This window comes from Notolepis coatsorum (genome assembly GCF_963971535.1).
Source record: "Notolepis coatsorum genome assembly, chromosome: 13".
In the NCBI taxonomy this organism is placed as follows: Eukaryota; Metazoa; Chordata; class Actinopteri; order Aulopiformes; family Paralepididae; genus Notolepis; species Notolepis coatsorum.
The window spans coordinates 13,382,016-13,406,048 of record NC_140177.1 but is presented as its reverse complement, the minus strand read 5'-3'; the positions used below and the strand labels follow the sequence as shown (position 1 = coordinate 13,406,048).

The following is a 24,033-nucleotide window of genomic DNA, read 5'->3' as shown; positions in this document are numbered from 1 at the left end:
GTATTCAGTCTATGATATAACATTAATATTCCAATATCACTGGATATTAAGAGTATTCCGTCTATGATAGAACATTAATATTCCAATATCACTGGATATTGTGACTATAAGAAACCTAAATATGATCACTGAAATATATAGATATATAGAGATACCAAACCCTCATCCTGTTTTGGTTTTGTGATTTGTGTCGAGTTCCGTTTCCATGGTGACGTTCACAAGATTCCATTTACACATACCGATATATGACTGTATGTAGTGATGCACGATATATCGGCCGCCGATATAATATCGGCTGATATGGTAATTTTTTTACACATCGGTATCAAGATGGGGCCAATATTAAAAATAAAAAATATTTAATATTTTTTTATTTATACATGTTTTGGTCTTAAATAGTTAAAAAATATCAGTAATTTCTGAAAACAAGTTACAAAAGTAAAAAAAAATTATAAAAAGTGTTTTGGAAAATAGCTCTTTATTTGATTATCATAAAAAAGTGTTTTCTATACAGAGATATCGACATCGGTAAATATCGGTATCGGCCAGAACAGCAATATTAATATCGGTTATCGGTATCGGCCACAATCTTTACATCGGTGCATCACTAACTGTATGTCTATAAATACCTGATCCAGAGATATTAGCTGGTATCCAGGATATCAATGTGTATGTAAATGGTGGTAAATGGTGCCTTTAAATACGTAACAGCTTTTATCCAAAGCACTTTACGACTTGTGCCTCACATTCACCTGTTCACGCACACATTCACACACCGACGGCCGTGCCAGGTGCCAACCTGCTCATCAGGAGCAGTTAGGGGTTAAGTGTCTTGCTCAAGGACACTTCGACACATGCTGCGAGGAGCGGGAATCGAACCGGGATCCTACCGATTACCAGACGACCACTCTACCTCCTGAGCCACCAGCCACCGAACACACTCAATGGCTGGTCACTACTTTGGCTAAAAAGGCACCCGTGCGACACAGAACCAAGCGCACCCTCCTCCACTAGCCCTGTTGAGTCTCCGGTAGGTGACTGGCCATGAATCAAGCGCACCCTCCTCCACTAGCCCTGTTGAGTCTCCGGTAGGTGACCGGCCATGAATCAAGCGCACCCTCCTCCACTAGGCCCTGTTGAGTCTCCGGTAGGTGACCGGCCATGAATCAAGCGCACCCTCCTCCACTAGCCCTGTTGAGTCTCCGGTAGGTGACCGGCCATGAATCAAGCGCACCCTCCTCCACTAGCCCTGTTGAGTCTCCGGTAGGTGACCGGCCATGAATCAAGCGCACCCTCCTCCACTAGGCCCTGTTGAGTCTCCGGTAGGTGACCGGCCATGAATCAAGCGCACCCTCCTCCACTAGCCCTGTTGAGTCTCCGGTAGGTGACCGGCCATGAATCAAGCGCACCCTCCTCCACTAGCCCTGTTGAGTCTCCGGTAGGTGACCGGCCATGAATCAAGCGCACCCTCCTCCACTAGCCCTGTTGAGTCTCCGGTAGGTGACCGGCCATGAATCAAGCACACCCTCCTCCACTAGCCCTGTTGAGTCTCCGGTAGGTGACCGGCCATGAATCAAGCGCACCCTCCTCCACTAGCCCTGTTGAGTCTCCGGTAGGTGACCGGCCATGAATCAAACGCACCCTCCTCCACTAGCCCTGTTAAGTCTACGGTAGGTGAGCGCCATGAATCAAACGCACCCTCCTCCACTAGCCCTGTCGAGTCTACGGTAGGTGAGCACCATGAATCAAACGCACCCTCCTCCACTAGCCCTGTCGAGTCTACGGTAGGTGAGCACCATGAATCAAACGCACCCTCCTCCACTAGCCCTGTCGAGTCTACGGTAGGTGACCGGCCATGAATCAAACGCACCCTCCTCCACTGCGTTATTTCTAAACCTAGCCGCATTTCTGACTGACGCTCTCCGATTGGCCACTGACGCGTTTGCCCAATCCGTGACGAGCTGTGTCTTTGCCCATTTCCACGTCAAACAGCCTGCAAACTACCTGGCGTTCCATCGCCATGCTCTAAGACAAACTCTAACCTTAACCAACTTCGAAAGAGTGCCTAAGCTTAACCAGTGTAGAAACAGGCGTCGGCCAATCAGAGAGCGTCTTGCCAGAAATGCGGCTAGGTTTAGAAATAACGCTACTCCACTAGCCCTGTCGAGTCTCCGGTAGGTGACCGGCCATGAATCAAACGCACCCTCCTCCACTAGCCCTGTCGAGTCTACGGTAGTTGAGCACCATGAATCAAACGCACCCTCCTCCACTAGCCCTGTCGAGTCTACGGTAGGTGAGCACCATGAATCAAACGCACCCTCCTCCACTAGCCCCGTCGAGTCTACGGTAGGTGAGCGCCATGAATCAAACGCACCCTCCTCCACTAGCCCTGTCGAGTCTCCGGTAGGTGAGCACCATGAATCAAACGCACCCTCCTCCACTAGCCCCGTCGAGTCTCCGGTAGGTGAGCACCATGAATCAAACGCACCCTCCTCCACTAGCCCTGTTGAGTCTACGGTAGGTGAGCACCATGAATCAAACGCACCCTCCTCCACTAGCCCTGTTGAGTCTACGGTAGGTGAGCACCATGAATCAAACGCACCCTCCTCCACTAGCCCTGTCGAGTCTACGGTAGGTGACCGGCCATGAATCAAACGCACCCTCCTCCACTAGAGTCTACGGTAGGTGAGCACCATGAATCAAACGCACCCTCCTCCACTAGCCCTGTCGAGTCTACGGTAGGTGAGCACCATGAATCAAACGCACCCTCCTCCACTAGAGTCTCCGGTAGGTGAGCACCATGACATCGGGGGTGAAGGCAGGTTCGAGTCAGTCGTCATGGTCGCCACCTTCTACCGACATGTCAGAAGGAGTTACCGACATATCTGGGAGAGGTTGCTTCCCGACGGAAATAATCAATACGCTAATGTTGCCCGACGGTCCCAGGTGGTTAGCCATTTGACTAATGTTGTTTGGCAACCATTTCACTTCCAGGAGGGCGGGTTAGTGTCATCACGAGGAACATTCCGAAATGGCTTCCGTCGTTACTTCTGGGAGACAAATGGCGTGATGATGAGACGTGGCGTTATCTCCCGGCACTGAATAACCTCCTGCAGAATGTCAGGGTCGTGACCTGCTCTTAGAATTCTATGTACCAGGATATGATTGGATGCTTGAGAACGTTCTTTTGGGCACTTGTTGGGTAGTACGCAGCTAACTGCCTTTATACATGTTACGATGTTAGCATTAGTTACTCACTCTTACCATGTTAACTCAATCAGTGCCACCCACGTAATACTATGTGATAGCCCGACAATCGATTTTAATATCCTATTTAATGCCAGGGACCCGTATATGTTCCCGTTAGAAGCCCTACTGCGACGCCGAGGGTGCAGTACCGGCCAGATTCTCCCAGGTGGCGGTATTGAGCTGCAGATAAACCTTGGTCCAGACCCTTGTGTTACACTGTAAGGTCTCCGGGCGCAGATGTTTACTACACGGTAAGGCTATAGGTTCAATCGGTCGCATCAAAACGTCTACGGGACATCCGATGCATATGCTACGCTGACGACACCCAGTTATATATCCGGATCACACCATCATCACCTTCATCACCCCCCACACTGACCGCTTGCCTGGAGGAGACTAAGGCGTGGATGAACCACAGGTTTCTCCAGGTCAACAGTTCCAAAACACAAGCCATGCTGATCGGTACCCCACACCAGGTCCGGTCAACCACCATCACCACCATCTCCTTCTCCGGTCAGGACATTCCCCTTTCCACCCTTGTCACCAACTTGGGCGTGAAAATGGACCCCCACCTCACATATGATACACACATCAAACACCTCTGCAAGACCTCTTTCTTTCACCTCCGAAACATCACTAAACTCCGCCCCTCACTCACCCTGGCAGATTCCGAGAAACTCGTCCACGCTTTTGTTTCCTCCAGGCTGGACTATTGCAATGCACTCCTCATCGGGATCCCTAGTAAAAGCATTAAAAAACTGCAAACCATCCAGAATGTCGCTGCTAGGATCCTGATGAGGGTGCGCAAATATGATCACATCACCCCCACCCTCAGATCCCTTCACTGGCTCCCTGTGGAACACAGAATTGAGTACAAGGTGTCCCTCCTCACTCACCAGTGCGTACACGGTGGTGCCCCTGCCTATCTCAAGGAACTCCTCACCCCCCAGTCCTCCTCACGTTCCCTCCGCTCCGGCACAGCCTACCTCCTCAAAGCCCCCAGGACTAAGCTGCACTCCATGGGCGATCGCGCCTTCTGCTCTGCCGCACCCAGACTTTGGAATGCTCTCCCCATCCACCTGAGAGCACCACAATCCGTAGAGGTTTTTAAAAGGGGCCTAAAAACATTTCTTTTTAACATTCTTTTGCCTGAATTTTCTTTTACTTTTATTTTTACTTCTATTCCTTTTACTATTATTTTTATTATTTTTTACTCTTAGGTTCTTCCATTTCACTGGTTGTTAGTCTTTTAATTGTTTTTATTAATTTTAAATTGTTTTATTCATTTAACGTTTGTCTATATCTCCTGTAGCACTCTGAGATTCTCACGAATGTAGAGCGCGGTACAAATTGAATCCATTATTATTATTATGCTGCGATTGATTATGCAGTGGCCCTAATCGACATTGGATGTACCAGATGGCGATCAAACAATTGGAATATAATTTTTGGAATACTCCCGGCCACAGGTAAGGACTATCTGACATAAATTCTGGCTTGATCATGCAATGTTTTCATACCGATCTGGCTGCTAAACGTTTTTTTACGTTATTGGTAATCAATAATCAGAAACGACTCCACCCGCCCCCCCCCCCCCCCCCCCCCCCTTTCATGCATTCATGATGGAACATGATACCGATCAAATGCATTTTGATTTTTAACTCTAGCTTGTGTAGGGCCGAAACACCAATCGATTTAACATTATTAGCTTAGCGCCTTATAACTAGCTTTGCAGGAATTATCACAGACCATTCAGATATAACGCTCATATTCATTACGGTATAAAACAGGAACGTATTGATGAAAAAAATATTTCTTTATGGCATATTGAAGGGAAGCTCCATACTGTCAATTGACAATGACATTGGACCCATAGCTATAATATAAAATATAGATTTAGCTCTACAAACAAGGTGACACACTCCTATATTTTAAAGCGTGGCCTAGCTAGAACAGGATGATGCCAATAGCTGGCACTGATTGAGAGTCTGTTGACTATGATGACAGTCACACAGAGCGATTTAAAAGGTCCAGTGTTTCCCTTATATGCATTTAGCATCATGAGCGCCGCTGCTATGAACTAGACTACCCCCAGAATGAAATGGAAAAAAAAGGAGTCGACTGAAGGCTTCTTGTCCTCTGCGAAAGCATGCAATTGGTCCACCAGATGGATACATCTGGATATTTGTCTAGTGTGTTCATTAGACAGGTGAAAGCCTCTTTCAGTGCCTCTGTGCCCGTTTTTTTAGGCAGTTGGCCTCGCTGGTATGCACGTCATTAGCGTTAGCCACGCTTCTAGGCCTCTTTGCTTTTGGAAAGAGTGACCACATTTTTTTTTAAAGAAATATATATATATAATTTTTTTGTGCATTCGACTAAGAGGTTGGCAGTCGACTACGGCTCCTTTCGATTGATTAGTCGACTATTCGACTAGTCGTGGTCAGCCCTAGTCATTTGTAATCAGATTTGTTATTTGACTTGCCACAAATATCACCCCACTTATTGTCTAGTGATTGATTCCGTATTTACAGGTGAAGAGTGACCTGAGGAACAGGCTGCAGGGAAACCATCTGGCTGCCTGTATGCGTCTCCAGGGAGACCATCTGGCCGCCTGTATGCGTCTCAGCATCAATGGGGCCCCTACCAGTGAATTCCCCACCAAAGAGCCCTGGAGCTTTTCTTCCAAAAGTCCAGGAAAATTAAATGCTCTAAGGCAGAATGTAGCCTCTATGCCACCGAGTCTTCTTAGGTGTAAAGTGCTGTTGTAGTGTTATGATTTGTGTATGTTAGACCGTTAGTATGTTCTATGTTTTGTATTTATATTATCTATTAAATCATCTATATCTATGGTCAATACAAATGGTGTACATTTTGAGTGTTGAGGCACGTCATTAATCTTGACATTTACTTTGATTACAAGAGGGTTGAGCTGAACTGTTTCAAAAGAGGGTTCTTGTCACAGCTGAACCGTTTCAACAGAGGGTTCTTGTCACGGCTGAACTGTTTCAACAGAGGGTTCTTGTCACAGCTGAACTGTTTCAACAAGGAGGGTTCTTGTCACAGCTGAACTGTTTCAACAGGGAAGGTTCTTGTCACAGCTGAACTGTTTCAACAGGGAAGGTTCTTGTCACAGCTGAACTGTTTCAACAGGGAAGGTTCTTGTCACAGCTGAACTGTTTCAACAGGGAGGGTTCTTGTCACAGCTGAACTGTTTCAACAGAGGGTTCTTGTCACGGCTGAACTGTTTCAACAGAGGGTTCTTGTCACAGCTGAACTGTTTCAATAGAGGGTTCTTGTCACAGCTGAACTGTTTCAATAGGGAGGGTTCTTGTCACAGCTGAACTGTTTCAACAAGGAGGGTTCTTGTCACAGCTGAACTGTTTCAACAGGGAGGGTTCTTGTCACAGCTGAACTGTTTCAACAGGGAAGGTTCTTGTCACAGCTGAACTGTTTCAACAGAGGGTTCTTGTCACAGCTGAACTGTTTCAACAGGGAGGGTTCTTGTCACAGCTGAACTGTTTCAACAGGGAGGGTTCTTGTCACAGCTGAACTGTTTCAACAGGGAGGGTTCTTGTCACAGCTGAACTGTTTCAACAGGGAGGGTTCTTGTCACAGCTGAACTGTTTCAACAGGGAGGGTTCCTGTCACAGCTGAACTGTTTCAACAAGGAGGGTTCTTGTCACAGCTGAACTGTTTCAACAGGGAGGGTTCTTGTCACAGCTGAACTGTTTCAACAGAGGGTTCTTGTCACAGCTGAACTGTTTCAACAGAGGGTTCTTGTCACAGCTGAACTGTTTCAACAGAGGGTTCTTGTCACAGCTGAACTGTTTCAACAGGAAGGGTTCCTGTCACAGCTGAACTGTTTCAACAGAGGGTTCTTGTCACAGCTGAACTGTTTCAACAGAGGGTTCTTGTCACAGCTGAACTGTTTCAACAGAGGGTTCTTGTCACGGCTGAACTGTTTCAACAGGGGGTTCTTGTCACGGCTGAACTCTAGAAACTGTACATATTTCACAACCCCTCAGTGTGTAAAAACAACACAAACGCAGGGAAAGGCTGCACAATGTTTACAATAGGGGCCCCTTAAGTCAACTTTGTTCATGCACTAAAACGACCTTGTTATTAGGAATGCACCAATCCGATATTGGTATCGGCCGCTATCAGTAAAATAGCTGGATCGGGTATCGGTAAAAAAAATATATATATATATATATATATATCGCATTATTATTATTATAATTATTTTTTTTAAATAAGAAATAAAAGAAATAACCATTCAGTACATTTATATCTATGTGTTAATTTGTTACATTTAGTTTCACTAAGTTAGGAAAGTAATGTTTTAAGTCAAGCCTGATGTTGCCTTGCACAAAAGAATGATCCCAGTCTCTTCCACACAGTGACAGTGAGGCATACAGTCTTTGTTTACAACAAATCAAAAACACACTTGTGATCCTTTACAATTCTTAAAAACAAAATATATTTTAATAAAAAAAAAAAAAAACGTGGATTAATTTTTTTTTTTTTTACTTTTTTTGAAAAAAAAATTGGACAATGGGTATCGGATCGGTATCGGTATTGGCCGATACCCAAACCCAGGTATCGGGACTGAAAAAGTCGGATCGGTGCATCCCTACTTGTTAAAATGCTATATTGGCTGAGCAACGCAGTTGTAAAACAGTTTAGAAGCAGAGAGCGAGAGCGAGAGCGAGAGCGAGAGCGAGAGAGAGAGAGAGAGAGAGAGTGTGAGAGAGGTTTCCCTGTATTTCAAACAGGACTCCTAAATGTTCAGGCAAGTACATTTTTTGGTTATTAGTGATACTTTGTATACATCGAATACAAATATTTAACCCTATTTTCTTTCAAACTAATTTGGTTGCAGATGTCCCGATTTGGTAAAGATCTTTGCTCTCTTTGGCAGAGGTGTTTAGCAGGCTGTGACGTACAGGCAGCTCTGTGTAGGAGTGTGGCGTTTAGCAGGCTGTGACATACAGGCAGCTCTGTGTAGGAGTGTGGTGTTTAGCAGGCTGTGACATACAGGCAGCTCTGTGTAGGAGTGTGGTGTTTAGCAGGCTGTGATGTACAGGCAGCTCTGTGTAGGAGTGTGGCGTTTAGCAGGCTGTGACGTACAGGCAGCTCTGTGTAGGAGTGTGGCGTTTAGCAGGCTGTGATGTACAGGCAGCTCTGTGTGGGAGTGTGGCGTTTAGCAGGCTGTGATGTACAGACAGCTCTGTGTAGGAGTGTGGTGTTTAGCAGGCTGTGATGTACAGACAGCTCTGTGTAGGAGTGTGGCGTTTAGCAGGCTGTGACGTACAGGCAGCTCTGTGTAGGAGTGTGGCGTTTAGCAGGCTGTGACGTACAGGCAGCTCTGTGTAGGAGTGTGGCGTTTAGCAGGCTGTTACGTACAGGCAGCTCTGTGTAGGAGCGTGGTGTTTAGCAGGCTGTGACGTACAGACAGCTCTGTGTAGGAGTGTGGTGTTTAGCAGGCTGTGACATACAGGCAGCTCTGTGTGGGAGCGTGGTGTTTAGCAGGCTGTGATGTACAGGCAGCTCTGTGTAGGAGTGTGGTGTTTAGCAGGCTGTGACGTACAGGCAGCTCTGTGTAGGAGTGTGGTGTTTAGCAGGCTGTGACGTACAGGCAGCTCTGTGTAGGAGTGTGGTGTTTAGCAGGCTGTGACATACAGGCAGCTCTGTGTAGGAGTGTGGTGTTTAGCAGGCTGTGACGTACAGGCAGCTCTGTGTAGGAGTGTGGTGTTTAGCAGGCTGTGACGTACAGGCAGCTCTGTGTAGGAGTGTGGTGTTTAGCAGGCTGTGACGTACAGGCAGCTCTGTGTAGGAGTGTGGTGTTTAGCAGGCTGTGACATACAGGCAGCTCTGTGTAGGAGTGTGGTGTTTAGCAGGCTGTGACATACAGGCAGCTCTGTGTAGGAGTGTGGTGTTTAGCAGGCTGTGATGTACAGGCAGCTCTGTGTAGGAGCGTGGTGTTTAGCAGGCCGTGACGTACAGACACACACACAATACCTGCCAATCCATTGACTCCGATCAGACCAGCAGAGCTGGCAATGCTGACCAGGTGTCCATGGTTGTTGGCGATCATGGCCGGCAGGAAGGCCTTGTACAGCTGACGAGACAAAACACAGAAAATTAAACAACAACTGAACTAAACGGGGAAATGTCCCAAAGAGGTGCTCTGACATCACAGGTTGGGGGGGGGGGGGGGGGGGGGCGGTGCTCTGACATCACAGGTTACCATGTTGTCCATCTGTAAAGTCCTTCATACTGGAGAGACCCACGGCTCAAGCTAGTTACGACACAAACTAATGCAAAGTAATGGGGCCAGGCTTCAGTCTGTACCAGCCCTGAGATAAATGCCGATACCCACTTTGGGTGCACTGTCGAGTAGGTTTCAGTGTGGCCCCATTGATTGTACAGGCTGAGTGGTGTGTGGCCCCATTGACTGTATGTTCGTTTTGTGTGGCTAACTAGCAGAAGCTGTGGGTATGAATCATAGTGTGGACCGTGTTGAGAAAAGACTCTACTGACCCGTCCTTATGATTCTACTGTGATATCAATTATACGGTTTTATACCAAAGACTTCTTTATGATTCTACTGTGATATCAATTATACGGTTTTATACCAAAGACTTCTTTGATTCTATTGTGATATCAATTATACGGTTTCATACCAAAGACTTCTTTATGATTCTACTGTGATATCAATTATACGGTTTTATACCAAAGACTTCATTATGATTCTACTGTGATATCAATTATACGGTTTTATACCAAAGACTTCTTTACGATTCTACTGTGATATCAATTATACGGTTTTATACCAACGACTTCTTTATGATTCTACTGTGGTATCAGTTATACCAAAGACTTCTTTATGATTCTACTGTGGTATCAGTTATACCAAAGACTTCTTTATGATTCTACTGTGGTATCAGTTATACCAAAGACTTCTTTATGATTCTACTGTGGTATCAGTTATACCAAAGACTTCTTTATGATTCTACTGTGGTATCAGTTATACCAAAGACTTCTTTATGATTCTACTGTGGTATCAGTTATACCAAAGACTTCTTTATGATTCTACTGTGGTATCAGTTATACCAACGACTTCTTTATGATTCTACTGTGGTATCAGTTATACCAAAAACGTCTTTATGATATCAGTTATACCAAAGACTTCTTTATGATTCTACTGTGATATCAATTATACCAAAGACTTCTTTATGATTCTACTGTGATATCAATTATACCAAAGACTTCATGATTCTACTGTGATATCAATTATACCAAAAGGTTTCTTTATGATTCTCCTGACTCCTGGTATTAATTCCCTCCATACGGCTCTGCTGCAGAGACATCATCCTGGTCTACAGCTGAATAATTCATAGGCGTTTGTTCATCCTCGCTCTGCAGACCTACATGGTGAGTGAAGACTGTACTGTTATAGAACAGAGAGACTACATGGTGTGTGTGTGTGTGTGTGTGTGTGTGTGTGTGTGTGTAGCTGTGTGTGGTTGATTGAGTGCTTTGCTTCTTAATGGAATATAAACACTAGAAATTAAAGAGATCATTCTAAATGAATTACTATTTGCAAGTGAAATAACAATGTCACATTTGATAAAAAACTGTTTTACAAATGGATGTAGATTTTGAAGTAGCTTAATGTGTGTGTCTGTGTGTGATCCAACCGGTGACACTGCGTATCCATGACAACAAAAACATGGCAGGCCCCCATAAGATTGATAGCTTACCATTAGGCCACTTCAAAATCAATGTATCCATTTGTGAAACAGTTTTTATCAAATGTGACATGACATTATTTGACTTGCAAATATAAATCAATGTGGAATGCGTTCCCATTCCCCTTTAAAACTACCAACTGAAGGCGGCTAGGTGGTGCAGTGGGCAAGGCGCTCACCACCAATGCAGGAGACGCTGGGTTCGAGCCCAGCTCTCCACATTGCCATCAGCTTGGCTGGTCGTTCATACTAATACAATTGGCAGTATTAGGGGGTGGGAAGCTGATGGGTGGGGATCGGACGTTGTGGACAGCGACTCCTACAGGTCGGTTGGTGCGCCTGCGCAGCAGAATCAGGAAGCGACGGGGGGCGGCGTGCCCTCCAAACGCAGACCCCCGACGCTGAGAGATTGCGCTGTGCAGGTGAAAAGATGCGACTGCTGCTTCCTCGAGTACCGGAGGGGACACGTGATGTAAGGCTTCGTCCACATTGCAGCCGGCTTGTGGGAGGCATGGCCTAACAGCGTTCGAGACAGGGGAGGGTAGAATTGGACGATAAGAAATTTGGATGGGAGAAAAATAGAAAAATGGGAGAAAAAGTTGAACAAAAAAAACGACCAACTGAAAGTCTGCCTGCCGCAACTGCGACACTTTAAGTTCTCTCTTGAAGTCACAATGAAGCAGCGATTAGAGCCACAGGCTCCCTTGACGTCACATAGTTCTAAGTGAAGAAGGACAGACAGCTGGAGCTTGATCTGATGGTTCAAAAGTGATAAGCTAAGCTAAGCTAGGCTAGGCTAGGCCTCCCTTTGCTGCTGGTCCCCGACATCGAGTCTGAAACAGACAGGAATACTAAATAAAAACATTGAGCGTCTGGTCCGGCTCCTCAGTGCCGGCTCCAGGGTATTGCACAGCTCCATTAGGACCGGAAGCCTGAAGCCTAGTTCAGGGGCTCCCAATTAATCTTCTGCCCGGTCCACTTTCTAGGATTCCAATGACTCGGCAGTAACATGAGCAGTGGGAAGTTTCTCCACTGGCTCTTACAATGTGCACAGTGCACACATTCTGGAGCAAAACACGGCAAAGGGCAATTTTTAGGGGTGCACGATATTGATTTTTTGACCCAGATATCGATAACTTTCTGCTCCTCAAGGTCGATACCGATATATATATATATATATTTATTGTATTATAATTTTTTTTTATGTATATTCCTGTAGTTTTGACCTAACCAGATTTATCATGACATATGAGCGTTACTACTATGAACAAAACAAAGCCAAGAGAACAGTTTTGACTCTTCAAATAAAGTGACTATTTATTTTTCCAAATAAATATAATTTGAGTCAATCACAAAATTCACAATCCGTCAATGTCATTAACAATGCGTTTCCCTGAACAATGAGTGAACTAAAAACCAACGGGTATTGTGCTTTGTCAGTAGGGATGGGTACCGTTCACATTTGAACCGATACGGTACCGGTACCTGTGAATCGATACCGGTACCCAACGGTACCTTTTTTCGGTACTTTAGTCTCTAAAAATGTAATCTACCTACCTCAGCTGTAAAAAAAAAAAAAAATCCAAACTTCAAATTTTCGACCGTTTTTGGCTTGCCATTGCCCCGACTGCTTTGTTGTTGAATCAAGTCAAATCCTAAGTAAGCATATATTGTGTGTGTGAACGTTGACATGAAAAAGAAAAGTGTAAAAAATTTAAAAAAAAAAGTGTAAAAAAATAATAATAATTAATAAATAAAGATGTTATTATCGGAGCTATCAATACTTTTATCGGGTTTATCAGGATGACGTCATAATTGCTGATATCGGCCCGATAATTATCATGCATCCCTAGCAATTTTCATAACAGGTCCCCTTTAAGACTGTTTGTAAGACACTGCGTGGCCCCTTTACAGGCCAGCTGTTCATGATTAAGACCAGAGTCTATGCATTGAGGAGACGGAGGAATCACCACAGATGGTGCAACAACAAAACCAGCATTAGAAACACACTTCAATGTGACGTGATTTTATGTTTAGTCAAATTATAATTGACTGCTATTTTGAGGTAAACGGTGCGTTTTAATGCTGTTCTAAATTAATCACAATCTCTGCCAAAAGGCTGGGAATTCCAAATATGAAATAAAAACAATGCTATGTATGACAGATTCTTAAGACACGAATGAGAACCCCATTCAAAGAGACAGGGGTCAGGTCTGCTTACTCCCTGTTATCAAGATGGTGGCAGAGTGAACAGACTTCTCTTTAGATGGACTTCTAAGTCTGGAAGACCTTAGTCTTGAGTCACGGGGCGTGAGGTAAGTTTGAATGATTTCCATCTGTTACCGGAATGTTAGCTTGTTTTGTCAGTTCCCATCTGAGGACCAAAGAAATCCTGTAGTATGTGTGTGTGTGTGTGTGTGTGTGTGTATATGTATGCATGTGTGTATGCGTGTGTATGTATGTGTGTATACAGTATGTATGTGTGTGAATGTGTGTATATATGTGTGTGTGTGTATATGTGTGCGTGTGTGTGTGTATGTGTGTATATATGCGTGTGTGTGTATGTGTGCATGTGTGTATATATGCGTGTATGTGTGTGTGTGTGTATGTGTGTGTGTGTGTGTGTGTGTATATCTGTGTGCGTGTGTGTGTGTGTGGAACATCTAAAAAAACGCTATGAAAACGTTCTGAACATGCTTTTATTGGCTTTTCTTTTTTTTTTTTTTTACTTTGACCAGACAGCTGGTTCTTTTTAGCGTTTATCGCTTTTTTCTGGTCAAGCATGACCGACAGAAACAGGTTGAATGGGATATAGATCAGGGGAAGACACTCTGAGAAAATACGGCGAGTCCGGGAGTCGAACTCGTGTACCCCAGATCCGTGACGCGCACGGTTGTCCCCGATGCCGAAATAGCGCCGAGATACGCGGTGAGCTACTGGAGCTCCCCTCTTTTATTGGCTTTTCAAAGCGTTCCGCCTTCCGGTCCCCTTAAGGGAATGTACCACCCTGTCCACCTTTAGGGGCCAACTCAGGAAATGGCTGTTAGACAGCCAAATATGCACTCATTAGGGATGTTAGTGATGTTGTACTGACTGAATGTCATGTTAGTGTGGTCATGTCAGTGATGTCAGTTTTTATGAATGAACGTTGTATGGTCCGTTTTGTGTTTGTTTTATGTTAGGACTACGGGTGGAAATTAGCCCTGTGCTATTCCCGGCATATTTACGTCCTTATCATGCTGTGATGTTATGCATACACTCATGTAAATGATGTTCATTCATTTGCATTGTCCTTAATAAACAAATCTTAAATCTTAAATCTTTAAAAAAAAACGTCCGCTATGGACACAAGCCCTAAGAAGGTTAAACTGACAGAACCTCCTGGTGAAGCAACAGGCTGGATGTCTGGCAGCAGAAGGAACATGCAGGGAATCTAGTCCCAGTTCACTGCAACAAGACCCGTCTCATTATGACATTACGTTTGGCAGGAAAGGACCACTTCTCCAGGATCATTGCAGAGAATGCAGAGAACTCTAGAATATTGTGTGATTTAAAGTTCTATGCCTCATCTCGACCGTCTATTTTATGCTCATTTTATGCCTGATGTTATGTCTGCACTTTATGCATTGCTCTTAATCCATACATTTTGTGGCAAAACATGTTTTTTACTGCTGTGAAGCACTTTGAGCTGCAAGGTGCAAAGATGGTCAAGGTCACCAGGGTCAAAGATCACAAAGATCACCAGGGTCAAAAGATCACAAAGGTCACCAGGGTCAAAAGATCACCAGGGTCAAATATCACAAAGGTCACCAGGGTCAAAGATCACCAGGGTCAAGGATCACCAGGGTCAAAGATTACAAAGACCACCAGGGTCAAAGATCACCAGGGTCAAAGATTACCAGGGTCAAATATCACAAAGATCACCAGGGTCAAAGATCACCAGGGTCAAAGATCACAAAGATCACCAGGGTCCATCGGACACCATCGGTTACAGGACCAGGACACAATCCTCAAGACCAGTAGGCACACCATTGGCTACAGGTAATCCGATTCCCGCTCCACTCCAGCTTGAGCAAGACACTTAACCCCTAACTGCTCCCGATGAGCAGGTTGGCACCTTGCACGGTCGCCTCCGCCGTCGGTGAGTGAATGTGTGAGTGAATGGGTCAAATGTGAGGAACAAATTGTAAAGGAAAATTCTTTAAGGAGAAAGTGGAGAACATCCGCAACTCCTTCTCCCAACCCGCACCCATTCCAAATACTGAATCGAGAACCTCATCCTTCACTGTCATCTTTCTCTCCCATTACAGACGCAGAGACCCTGACACTGGTAACGTTGAACCGTCAGACTACATGCCAGCTGGAACAGTTACCCTCCCCACTCCTCCAGACCATAGCACCAGACATCCTCCCGTTCCTAACTGCAACCATCAACTCCCTCCGTCAACTCAGGAGTGGTCCCAACCTCCCTAAAACAAGCCAGTCACACCGCTCATAAAAAAAAAACTGAACCCCACAGTCATAGACAACTATGGTCCCGTCTCTTTTCTCTCCTTCCTTTCTATGACACTTGAACGTGCTGTATCCAACCAACTCACTGATTATCTCTTACAGAATGACCTCCTAGACCCTAATCAGTCAGGCTTCATTCAGGACTGGTCACTCCACAGAAACGGCCCTCATTGCGGTCACAGAGGCACTTCACTTATCAATGGTGAAAGGCCTCTCCTCTGTCCCGATTCTCCTAGACCTGTCTGCAGCCTTCGACACAGTCAACCATCAGATCCTTCTCGCGTCCCTCACAGGAATGGGAGTGGCTGGCTCTGCGCTGACATGGCCGACATCATACCTCAGTGACTGCTCCTACCAAGTATCATGGAGAGGGACCCTGTCGGCCACCCGCCCCCTGCGGACGGGTGTCCCCCAGGTCTCGGTCGTAGGATCCCTTCTCTTCTCCCTCTACACTAAATCTCTGGGTAATATTATCACGTCTCATGACTTCTCGTATCATTGCTATGCCAATGATACTCAACTCTTCCTCTGCTTCCCTCCCTCAGATATCCACGTCTCTGAGCGGATCTCGGCCTGTCTGTCCAACATCTCCGCCTGGATGATGACCAAACACCTCAAACTGAACCCAAGCAAAACACATGACCGACCTTTCCATCACAGTCGAGAATGTAGCTGTGGCCGCATCCTCGACCGCCAAGAACCTTGGTGTTATCCTTGACGACCAGTTGAACTTCTCCGCTAACATCGCAGCGACAACCAGAACCTGCAGATTCCTCCTGCGCAACGTCAGAAGGATCCGCCCCTTCCTGACTAAATAAGCCACCCAACTCCTCATCCAGTCATCTCCTGTCTCAAAATCAAACCCTAACTAACCTTACTGTCATGCACTTGGCATAATATACTAACCTAAACTGTAACACTCAACACTTTGATGAACATTGTTACTCAGCTGATAAGAGTTTTACCCTTCCTGCTGACTTGTTGTACAAAACTTGTAAGTGACTTTGGATAAAAGAGTCAGCTAAATGACTAAATGTAAAGCGATTTGGATGAAAGGGCTTATATAAATGCACCATTTATTTACCATTTACAAGACCAGGACACAATCCTCGAGACCAGCAGGGACACCATCGGTTACAAGATCAGGACACAATCCTTGAGACCAGCAGGGACACCATTGGTTACAAGATCAGGACACAATCCTCGAGACCAGTAGGGACACCATCGGTTACAAGATCAGGAAGAACCAGGGTTAGAAATAAAAACATTCCAGGGCTTTTTTTGCCCCCCTTAACACATCCTGCGCCATAAATGTCGTACAACGTGATTCAAGTTCATGCTAATTCTGCCATTCCACGGCGTACGACGTTATTGAGATCATATTTAATTTTTTCGCCATGTTATTCATAATTCCCTCACGGAGCCTGGTCTGATGCAGTGGGAGCCTGCACAACTCTGCAACGCTTCAATACTGCCGCCTGGTGGATGATCGGCGAGTTACAACCGGAAATGGATCTCACGGGATCTCGGTGCGTCTGGGAAATGCGTCCGGCACTCACATAATGTTGCGGGACTACAGATACACACTGGCGTGCATGGATCGCTGCCATAACTCAATAATCTACATGATTTGGGCGTTTATTATTATTATTATTGTCACGTACGTGGGTTGTTCATTATCATTATTGCCATATTTTTAACACCATGTAACATCAGGTTAGTATATGTAATACCGGTATGTGTTATTTTGTTTATGTGTGATGTGTGTCATCTCCTAAACCCTTTTTTCTTTCTCCCCTTCCCAGATGCCACTCGTCTCATTGATTGGGCTGATTGCACCTGCTGTTTGCACCTGTAGGCAGTCTGAGACGAGTGGTTATTAACCTGGAAGATGACACACATCGGGGCGCCTCATTTGAATCACTGCCACGTTCCAGAGTGGAGTGAGGAGGTTGCCCTTCTTGCCTAGCTGTAGCTGTGCTGTGATATTGTGTGGCTTAGTGCCATTTACCACTTGGTGTGGATTAATCCTGAAATGGTTGTGGTGTCCTATGATGGACACGTTGATATTTTGCTAAGTGTTTGTTTGTCTGTATGTATACTCTGTTTGTTCTCCCCTACCCTTTACCCTGATTTGATATTGTTGTGGGTTTAAATCCCTGCTTCAATAAATATTATTTACTATTTGGAAAACGCTTTGTTGTTTCTTACCTGCCCGGGACTGTGCTTAAAGCATCTGCTGGACGGGCTGGTTTCATGTACAGCCCGCTCCAGTCATATTCTATATGGTCATTAGACCTTTGTACATGACAATTATACAAACGGGAAATGGATCGAGTCGATCGCCGTCAAATAAGTGGGATCTTTTTCATCCAGTCTCATCGGCGAACGGTAAGAGGACACTGACGTCATTTTCAAGGCGATTGTACATTTCTTTGTTTACAAACAAGTAACAGAGTTTATTAACAAACTATTTATTACATGCATATTATACTGTGCGTGTGCATACTAAGGATGGGCGTGAGTAAACGTTAGTCGTAGTTATGAGAAAAATCGTGAATTTCTTTTTTACATATTTTTTCACATGTATGTGTAAGATTATAACTGTTTGTTGGTTTCCTTAAACATGTATACGTGAATGAAAGGAAATAAGTCAAAAAAAATATATATATATAAATTTGTTTTTTAAATTTGTTTTAAAGTTTTTTTCCCCTTTTCGAGTAATACACGATCACTCGAGTATAGCATGCGATCAATCGATCTGGATTTTTCTTTAAAATGCTAATCCCTAGTGCATACTAAGGCCTAAACATCTGTGCAAAGTGTCGGGGGCTTTTCTTGCCCCCCTTAACTGAATTTCGAACCCTGGGAAGAACCAGGACTGGTTTGATGAAAATTACATTGAAATACAACTGAAATACAATCTGATCAATGCCAAGAGGAAAGCCTTCAGCTGCAGGCAGAATGACATCAGCTGCAGAAAGAATGACATCAGCTGCAGGCACAATGACACCAGCTGCATGCAGAAAGCCTTCAGCTGCAGGCAGACGTTCAGTGTAGGATGAGTGAGCTCAAACCAACTGGTGGGGCAGAAAGACCTGGAGTTCCAGCATCTTGCCGATTCTGAACACCAGAGGTTGTTCTTTTACACAAACAGATCCAGCTTCCTTTTGATGTGCAGAAAGAGCAGTACTTTATAGAAATGCACCCTCCTAGACACGGTCTATCACTCTGCTCTTAGATTCATAACTGGTGATAAATAAGGCACTCGTCATCGCATCCTGTATGATAAGGTGGGTTCTCTCCATCAGAGACGAAATAGACATTGGTATCCGTTTATCTTTAAGGTAATTGGAATGATGGAAGATTGCCACCATATAATCACAATGATGCTAGATTGGAATTATTGTCCTCATCTGACTCATCTCATACTTTACAATCTAGCATCATTGTGATTATATGGTGGCAATCTTCCATCATTCCAATTACCTTAAAGATAAACGGATACCAATGTCTATTTCGTCTCCGATAGAGAGAACCCACCTTATCATACAGGATGCGATTCTGCCACCATATAATCACAATGATGCTAGATTGGAATTATTGTCCTCATCTGACTCATCTCATACTTTACAATCTAGCATCATTGTGATTATATGGTGGCAATCTTCCATCATTCCAATTACCTTAAAGATAAACGGATACCAATGTCTATTTCGTCTCCGATGGAGAGAACCCACCTTATCATACAGGATGCGATTCTGCCACCATATAATCACAATGATGCTAGATTGGAATTATTGTCCTCATCTGACTCATCTCATACTTTACAATCTAGCATCATTGTGATTATATGGTGGCAATCTTCCATCATTCCAATTACCTTAACACTTTAACTGCCGGAAACGTGTTTAGGCGTCTTTCCTAGCCATGCTCAAGTTGCCTAGGACGCCGTAACTCGTCTTTGATATCAATATTTCAAAAATCTGTGATCGAAATCATATTTCCCCTCCGCAGCCTTGACACACAGTGCTGATCTCCTCTCAACCCTCTAGCGGTTCAAGAGCGCCATCTGGTGGCCGATCGGCAGATCGAAACCGGATGTCAACCTTTAACCCGGCAGGACTCACTCCATATGGGGTCCGGGCACTCGCTAATATTAGAGAGACTCCGTCTTCACACAGTGAACATCGATCAGTGGAAATAACTCGAAAAAACAACATGGTTTGGACGTATATACTATTATACAACCTGGAAATAGATCCGGCATTTCAACATCCCATAATTGAAAACCGTCTACTCCACGCTGATCGCCCAACGGCCCGAGGAGACTGGGGTGAGTTTTAGCGTGTAGTATTACCGTGTTCGATACTAACTGCTATGATGAACATATGACCCACATTAGATGAATGGTATAACGTTGCCCACGGAATTATAAACGCCCCCTCGCCCATCCGGTCAACATCAGATGACGTGTAGTAAATTCTAGAAGTACGTCCAATTGAAATTTTTGATCTTGCACAGATTCCTACCAAACTGTATTTCATCATCAATATAATGCATTTGGGGCTATAAATCACGTTCTGGAGAAAGCTGCAGAAAGAGATGAAAACATACTTATACTCATATATATTCATATTTTAGTATGAATATGTGAATGAAAAAGTTTAACGTTGCTACACCATGAACAATACATATAGGACCTTGAATGGGCCCTAATAATGGCAATCTAGCAATAGAATTAAAAAAGTTATAGCCCTGCAAAGAAGGGGAACTTCTCCATGTTAAATAGAGCTGGCAAGGGATGGTATATCATGAATTTAACCTTGGGCAGTTAAAGTGTTAAAGATAAACGGATACCAATGTTTATTTCGTCTCTGATAGAGAGAACCCACCTTATCATACAGGATGCGATTCTGCCACCATATAATCACAATGATGCTAGATTGGAATTATTGTCCTCATCTGACTAATCTCATACTTTACAATCTAGCATCATTGTGATTATATGGTGGCAATCTTCCATCATTCCAATTACCTTAAAGATAAACGGATACCAATGTCTATTTCGTCTCTGATAGAGAGAACCCACCTTATCATACAGGATGCGATTCTGAACACCAGAGGTTGTTCTTTTACACAAACAGATCCAGCTTCCCTTTGATGTGCAGAAAGAGCAGTACTTTATAGAAATGCACCCTCCTAGACACTGTCTATCACTCTGCTCTTAGATTCATAACTGGTGATAATTAAGAGATGTTTGTGATCATGTTCTTAACACTAGCACAGCCGACAAGGGGTCAAATGACCCCTAGGCATTTTCAATAAATATATCCTCGTCACTCGGTCGAGCTCCAGCTCTGTCACTCAATGACTTTTCCTAAAAGTACCCGTTCTATCTGGCACGGTTTCTGAAATTTCAAAATGACTTCAGGAAAATGTAATTAGAACATTATTCCACATATATATATGGATATATATGTGGAAAGTCACAGCACTTTGCGAGCGTCTAGCGCAGGGGTGGCCAACCCATGTCTCGCGAGCCGCATGTGGCTCTTTGCCCGTCAATGTGTGGCTCTTCCATCCAAAAAAATTATTATAATATTTTTAATTATTAAAAAAGAAATGCGTCAATCAAACCTGTGGTAAACCTCATATTTTTATATTAAAGAGGTAATTATATACAGTAGTTTACACTGTTTATTGTCCTCATATAAGCTGTGGGGTCATCTGACCCCTTCCGGCGGGAATCAGTGACATTTTCTCCATGGCTGTTCTAGTGTTAAATTGTCCATAGGATAGTGGAGTATTGATTTTTAGTGTGCATTGAAGATCATTCCAGGAATCTGGTGCATCAAAACAAAAGGCAGACTGAACTAGTGTTAAGAACATGATCACAAACATCTCTACCTCAGTATGGAAGGTTTTTTTATTTAACCACTTTGCGCTTATCTTCCGATCATGCAATACATTGTTGGAACGTTAAACGTCCCACCGTTCGATCTACACCACTCGCGACCTATTGCGTCCCTTCAGTCTCGAGTTACACGACGAAACATCCGATGAGCGTCATTTGACAAGCCATTCGGACAAGTGACCACGTCCGGTTCTGAACGGACCAGTCACCTCTGATGGCGAAAATGATTGACCACCTTTTTAGCCAATGAAATTCTGGAGCCAGGGATATCCCATGCTGGGAGCCAGGGATATCCCATGCTGGGGCTGATCGCAACAGGAAAGCGGTAGAAGAAGCCAGAGAAGTCCTTTGTTTTGACTAGAGCCTCGAAATGAATGGCAGCGGACTGCCATTTTGGATAATCATGCCGAATTAACGCTGGTACACGCATTACAAAAACCTTTGTGTGAAACGCTCATTTTCCGTGGCATTGTTATAAACTTTGGACTTCAGGCCTCCTACCTCTCAGCTGGAACTTAAAAACAGGCATCTGGCAACCACTAAATAGAAATGAGAGTACACAACTTTTACTTCAGTGTGTTCAAACCTCTGTTACTCTATTACATTCAGTGTTTCCCCTGAAAAAATATTCAGCAGCGGTGCTGTGCCTCTAGGGGGGGTCCGGGGAATTTTCTTTTTTAAGTTAAATGCATCAATCTGGTGCACTTTGAGAGCAAAATAAAGATAGATCTATGATGAACTTTGTGCTCAAAACACAAAATCTACTAGACTGCAGTGCTTTCTCCCTGCAGCCTTTTCCTCAGGTCAGTCTTTTACATTAAGCACCCCCCCCCCCCCACAGCCCAAATGAAATGATAAAAAAAAATATATATATATATAATTTTTTATTTATTTTATTTTTTATGAAAAAAAAAGAATAGTCTAGTTCAGGGGTCAGCAACCTTTTTGACATGAAGTGCCTGTTTGAAATATAGTTGTAACTAGTGTGCCTCAACAATATTCCATGCATCGTAAATAACATTTCTCATTAATCAGGTATTTTTAATGATAATTTTTACATTATTACATCATTAGTGTTATTGTTATTATTAACAATATTATTATGATGGTTGTATCAACCATAAATCTGAGTTGGGGCGGGGGTGCAATGCAGACAAACAGTTTTGCTTTACTGAGCTCCGTTATCTGGGGGCTGTAGTTGGTCACTTTAAGCTGCACACCGGAGCATCTTTTAATCCAGCTGTTTGCTGTTCTCTGATATTTTCTGACATTTCGTTGATGCGTCGACACTTCAAGCTGACATGGGGATATCTTTTATCCTTGATTTGATTGTCTCTTTGTTTGGCAAGCCTTCAAACAAAACATCTGAGCTACAGAGAAAAGCCTCCTTAATATACTCTACTTAAAAAAAATAACCTGTGGGAGGATTTCAACAAGATAAATGCGACAACAGTGCAAAATATTTCACTATAATATTTCAAAGCAAAAAAAAAAAAGAAAACAAAAAATGCTGCCCCCTGTGCCATGTGCCAATGAAAATGCCCCCCACAGATTTTTATGAAATTTGTAACAAGTTTTTCTACAACTCAAGTTCAGACCTATGTTACTCCATTTCATTAGCACTAAAGGTGATTTTTCTTTATTGTGTAAGAAACCTCAGAATGTTATCTTTCAAAAGACACCAGGCTTATGCATGTGCTTTAAGTATGCAGTCCTCAAGTTCAAGTTTAAAAACGGCCACTTTTCTGGGCGCCAGTAACATGATATATATATATATATATATGTATGCATGTACGTACTATATGCGTGTGTGTGTTAGGGTTGCACGGTATACCGGTATTAGTATAGTACCGCGGTACTAGAGTGTTCGAAATGATACTATACTGCGTTTGGAAAACATTTTTTTTTTCTTTAATTTATTAATTTATGCATGTGAATGCCTTCCTATTGGAGCACAGCGCTGCTGTCAGTGATGACGTTGCGCTAGTTTACCGGAAGAGAGAGCTCTGATGGAGAGAGATTGAGATTTCTATTCTTGCGAATAGCATTGTGGACATTTTCTAATGCTCGTATAAGGAACTGTAGTCACGAGAGCTAGCATTAACGTAACGTTAGTTATCATAACCATCGGCAATCGCAGTGAGGATCTTTATTGATTAACATTAGCTAGCTAGCTTTAACTAGAATTATAGTTTGCTAGCTATATAAGCTAACGTTAGCCGAGTTTATTCTATGCTAAATGTGCTAGCTAGCTAACGCTAATAAAGATCCTCACTGCAATTGCCGATGGTATGGTATGATAACTAACGTTACGTTAATGCTACAGTAGCTCCTATCAGTACTGTAGTCATGCCATTGATGCCAACATTCATCGGATGAGCTATGCTAGCTCTCGTGACTACAGTTCCTTATACAAGCATTAGAAAATGTCCACAATGCTATTTGCAAGAATAGAAAATAAATTGAAAAGCCTGATAGTAAGCTATACATAGCCTAAACTGCCGTACTGAAAGATAGTAAACACAGCATCCCCTGTTGCCTACCCACAACAGAAATTAATTGATGCACATGTGCATCTCTATAGCTTACGGTAGTCACAAA

The 24,033-nt window shown here is 43.7% G+C and overlaps 1 protein-coding gene across 2 annotated transcripts in view; it reads right to left on the bottom strand.

Annotated features, from left to right (window-relative positions):
* Nucleotides 1-24,033, bottom strand: part of sdr16c5b (short chain dehydrogenase/reductase family 16C, member 5b) — a 73,182-nt gene that overhangs the window by 36,973 nt on the left and 12,176 nt on the right. For both annotated transcript variants that reach the window (XM_084326875.1, XM_084326874.1), the window contains one exon: nucleotides 9,271-9,370. In XM_084326875.1, coding sequence (XP_084183001.1) covers nucleotides 9,271-9,370 — 100 coding nt within the window. The remainder of the gene's footprint in view (nucleotides 1-9,270; nucleotides 9,371-24,033) is intronic.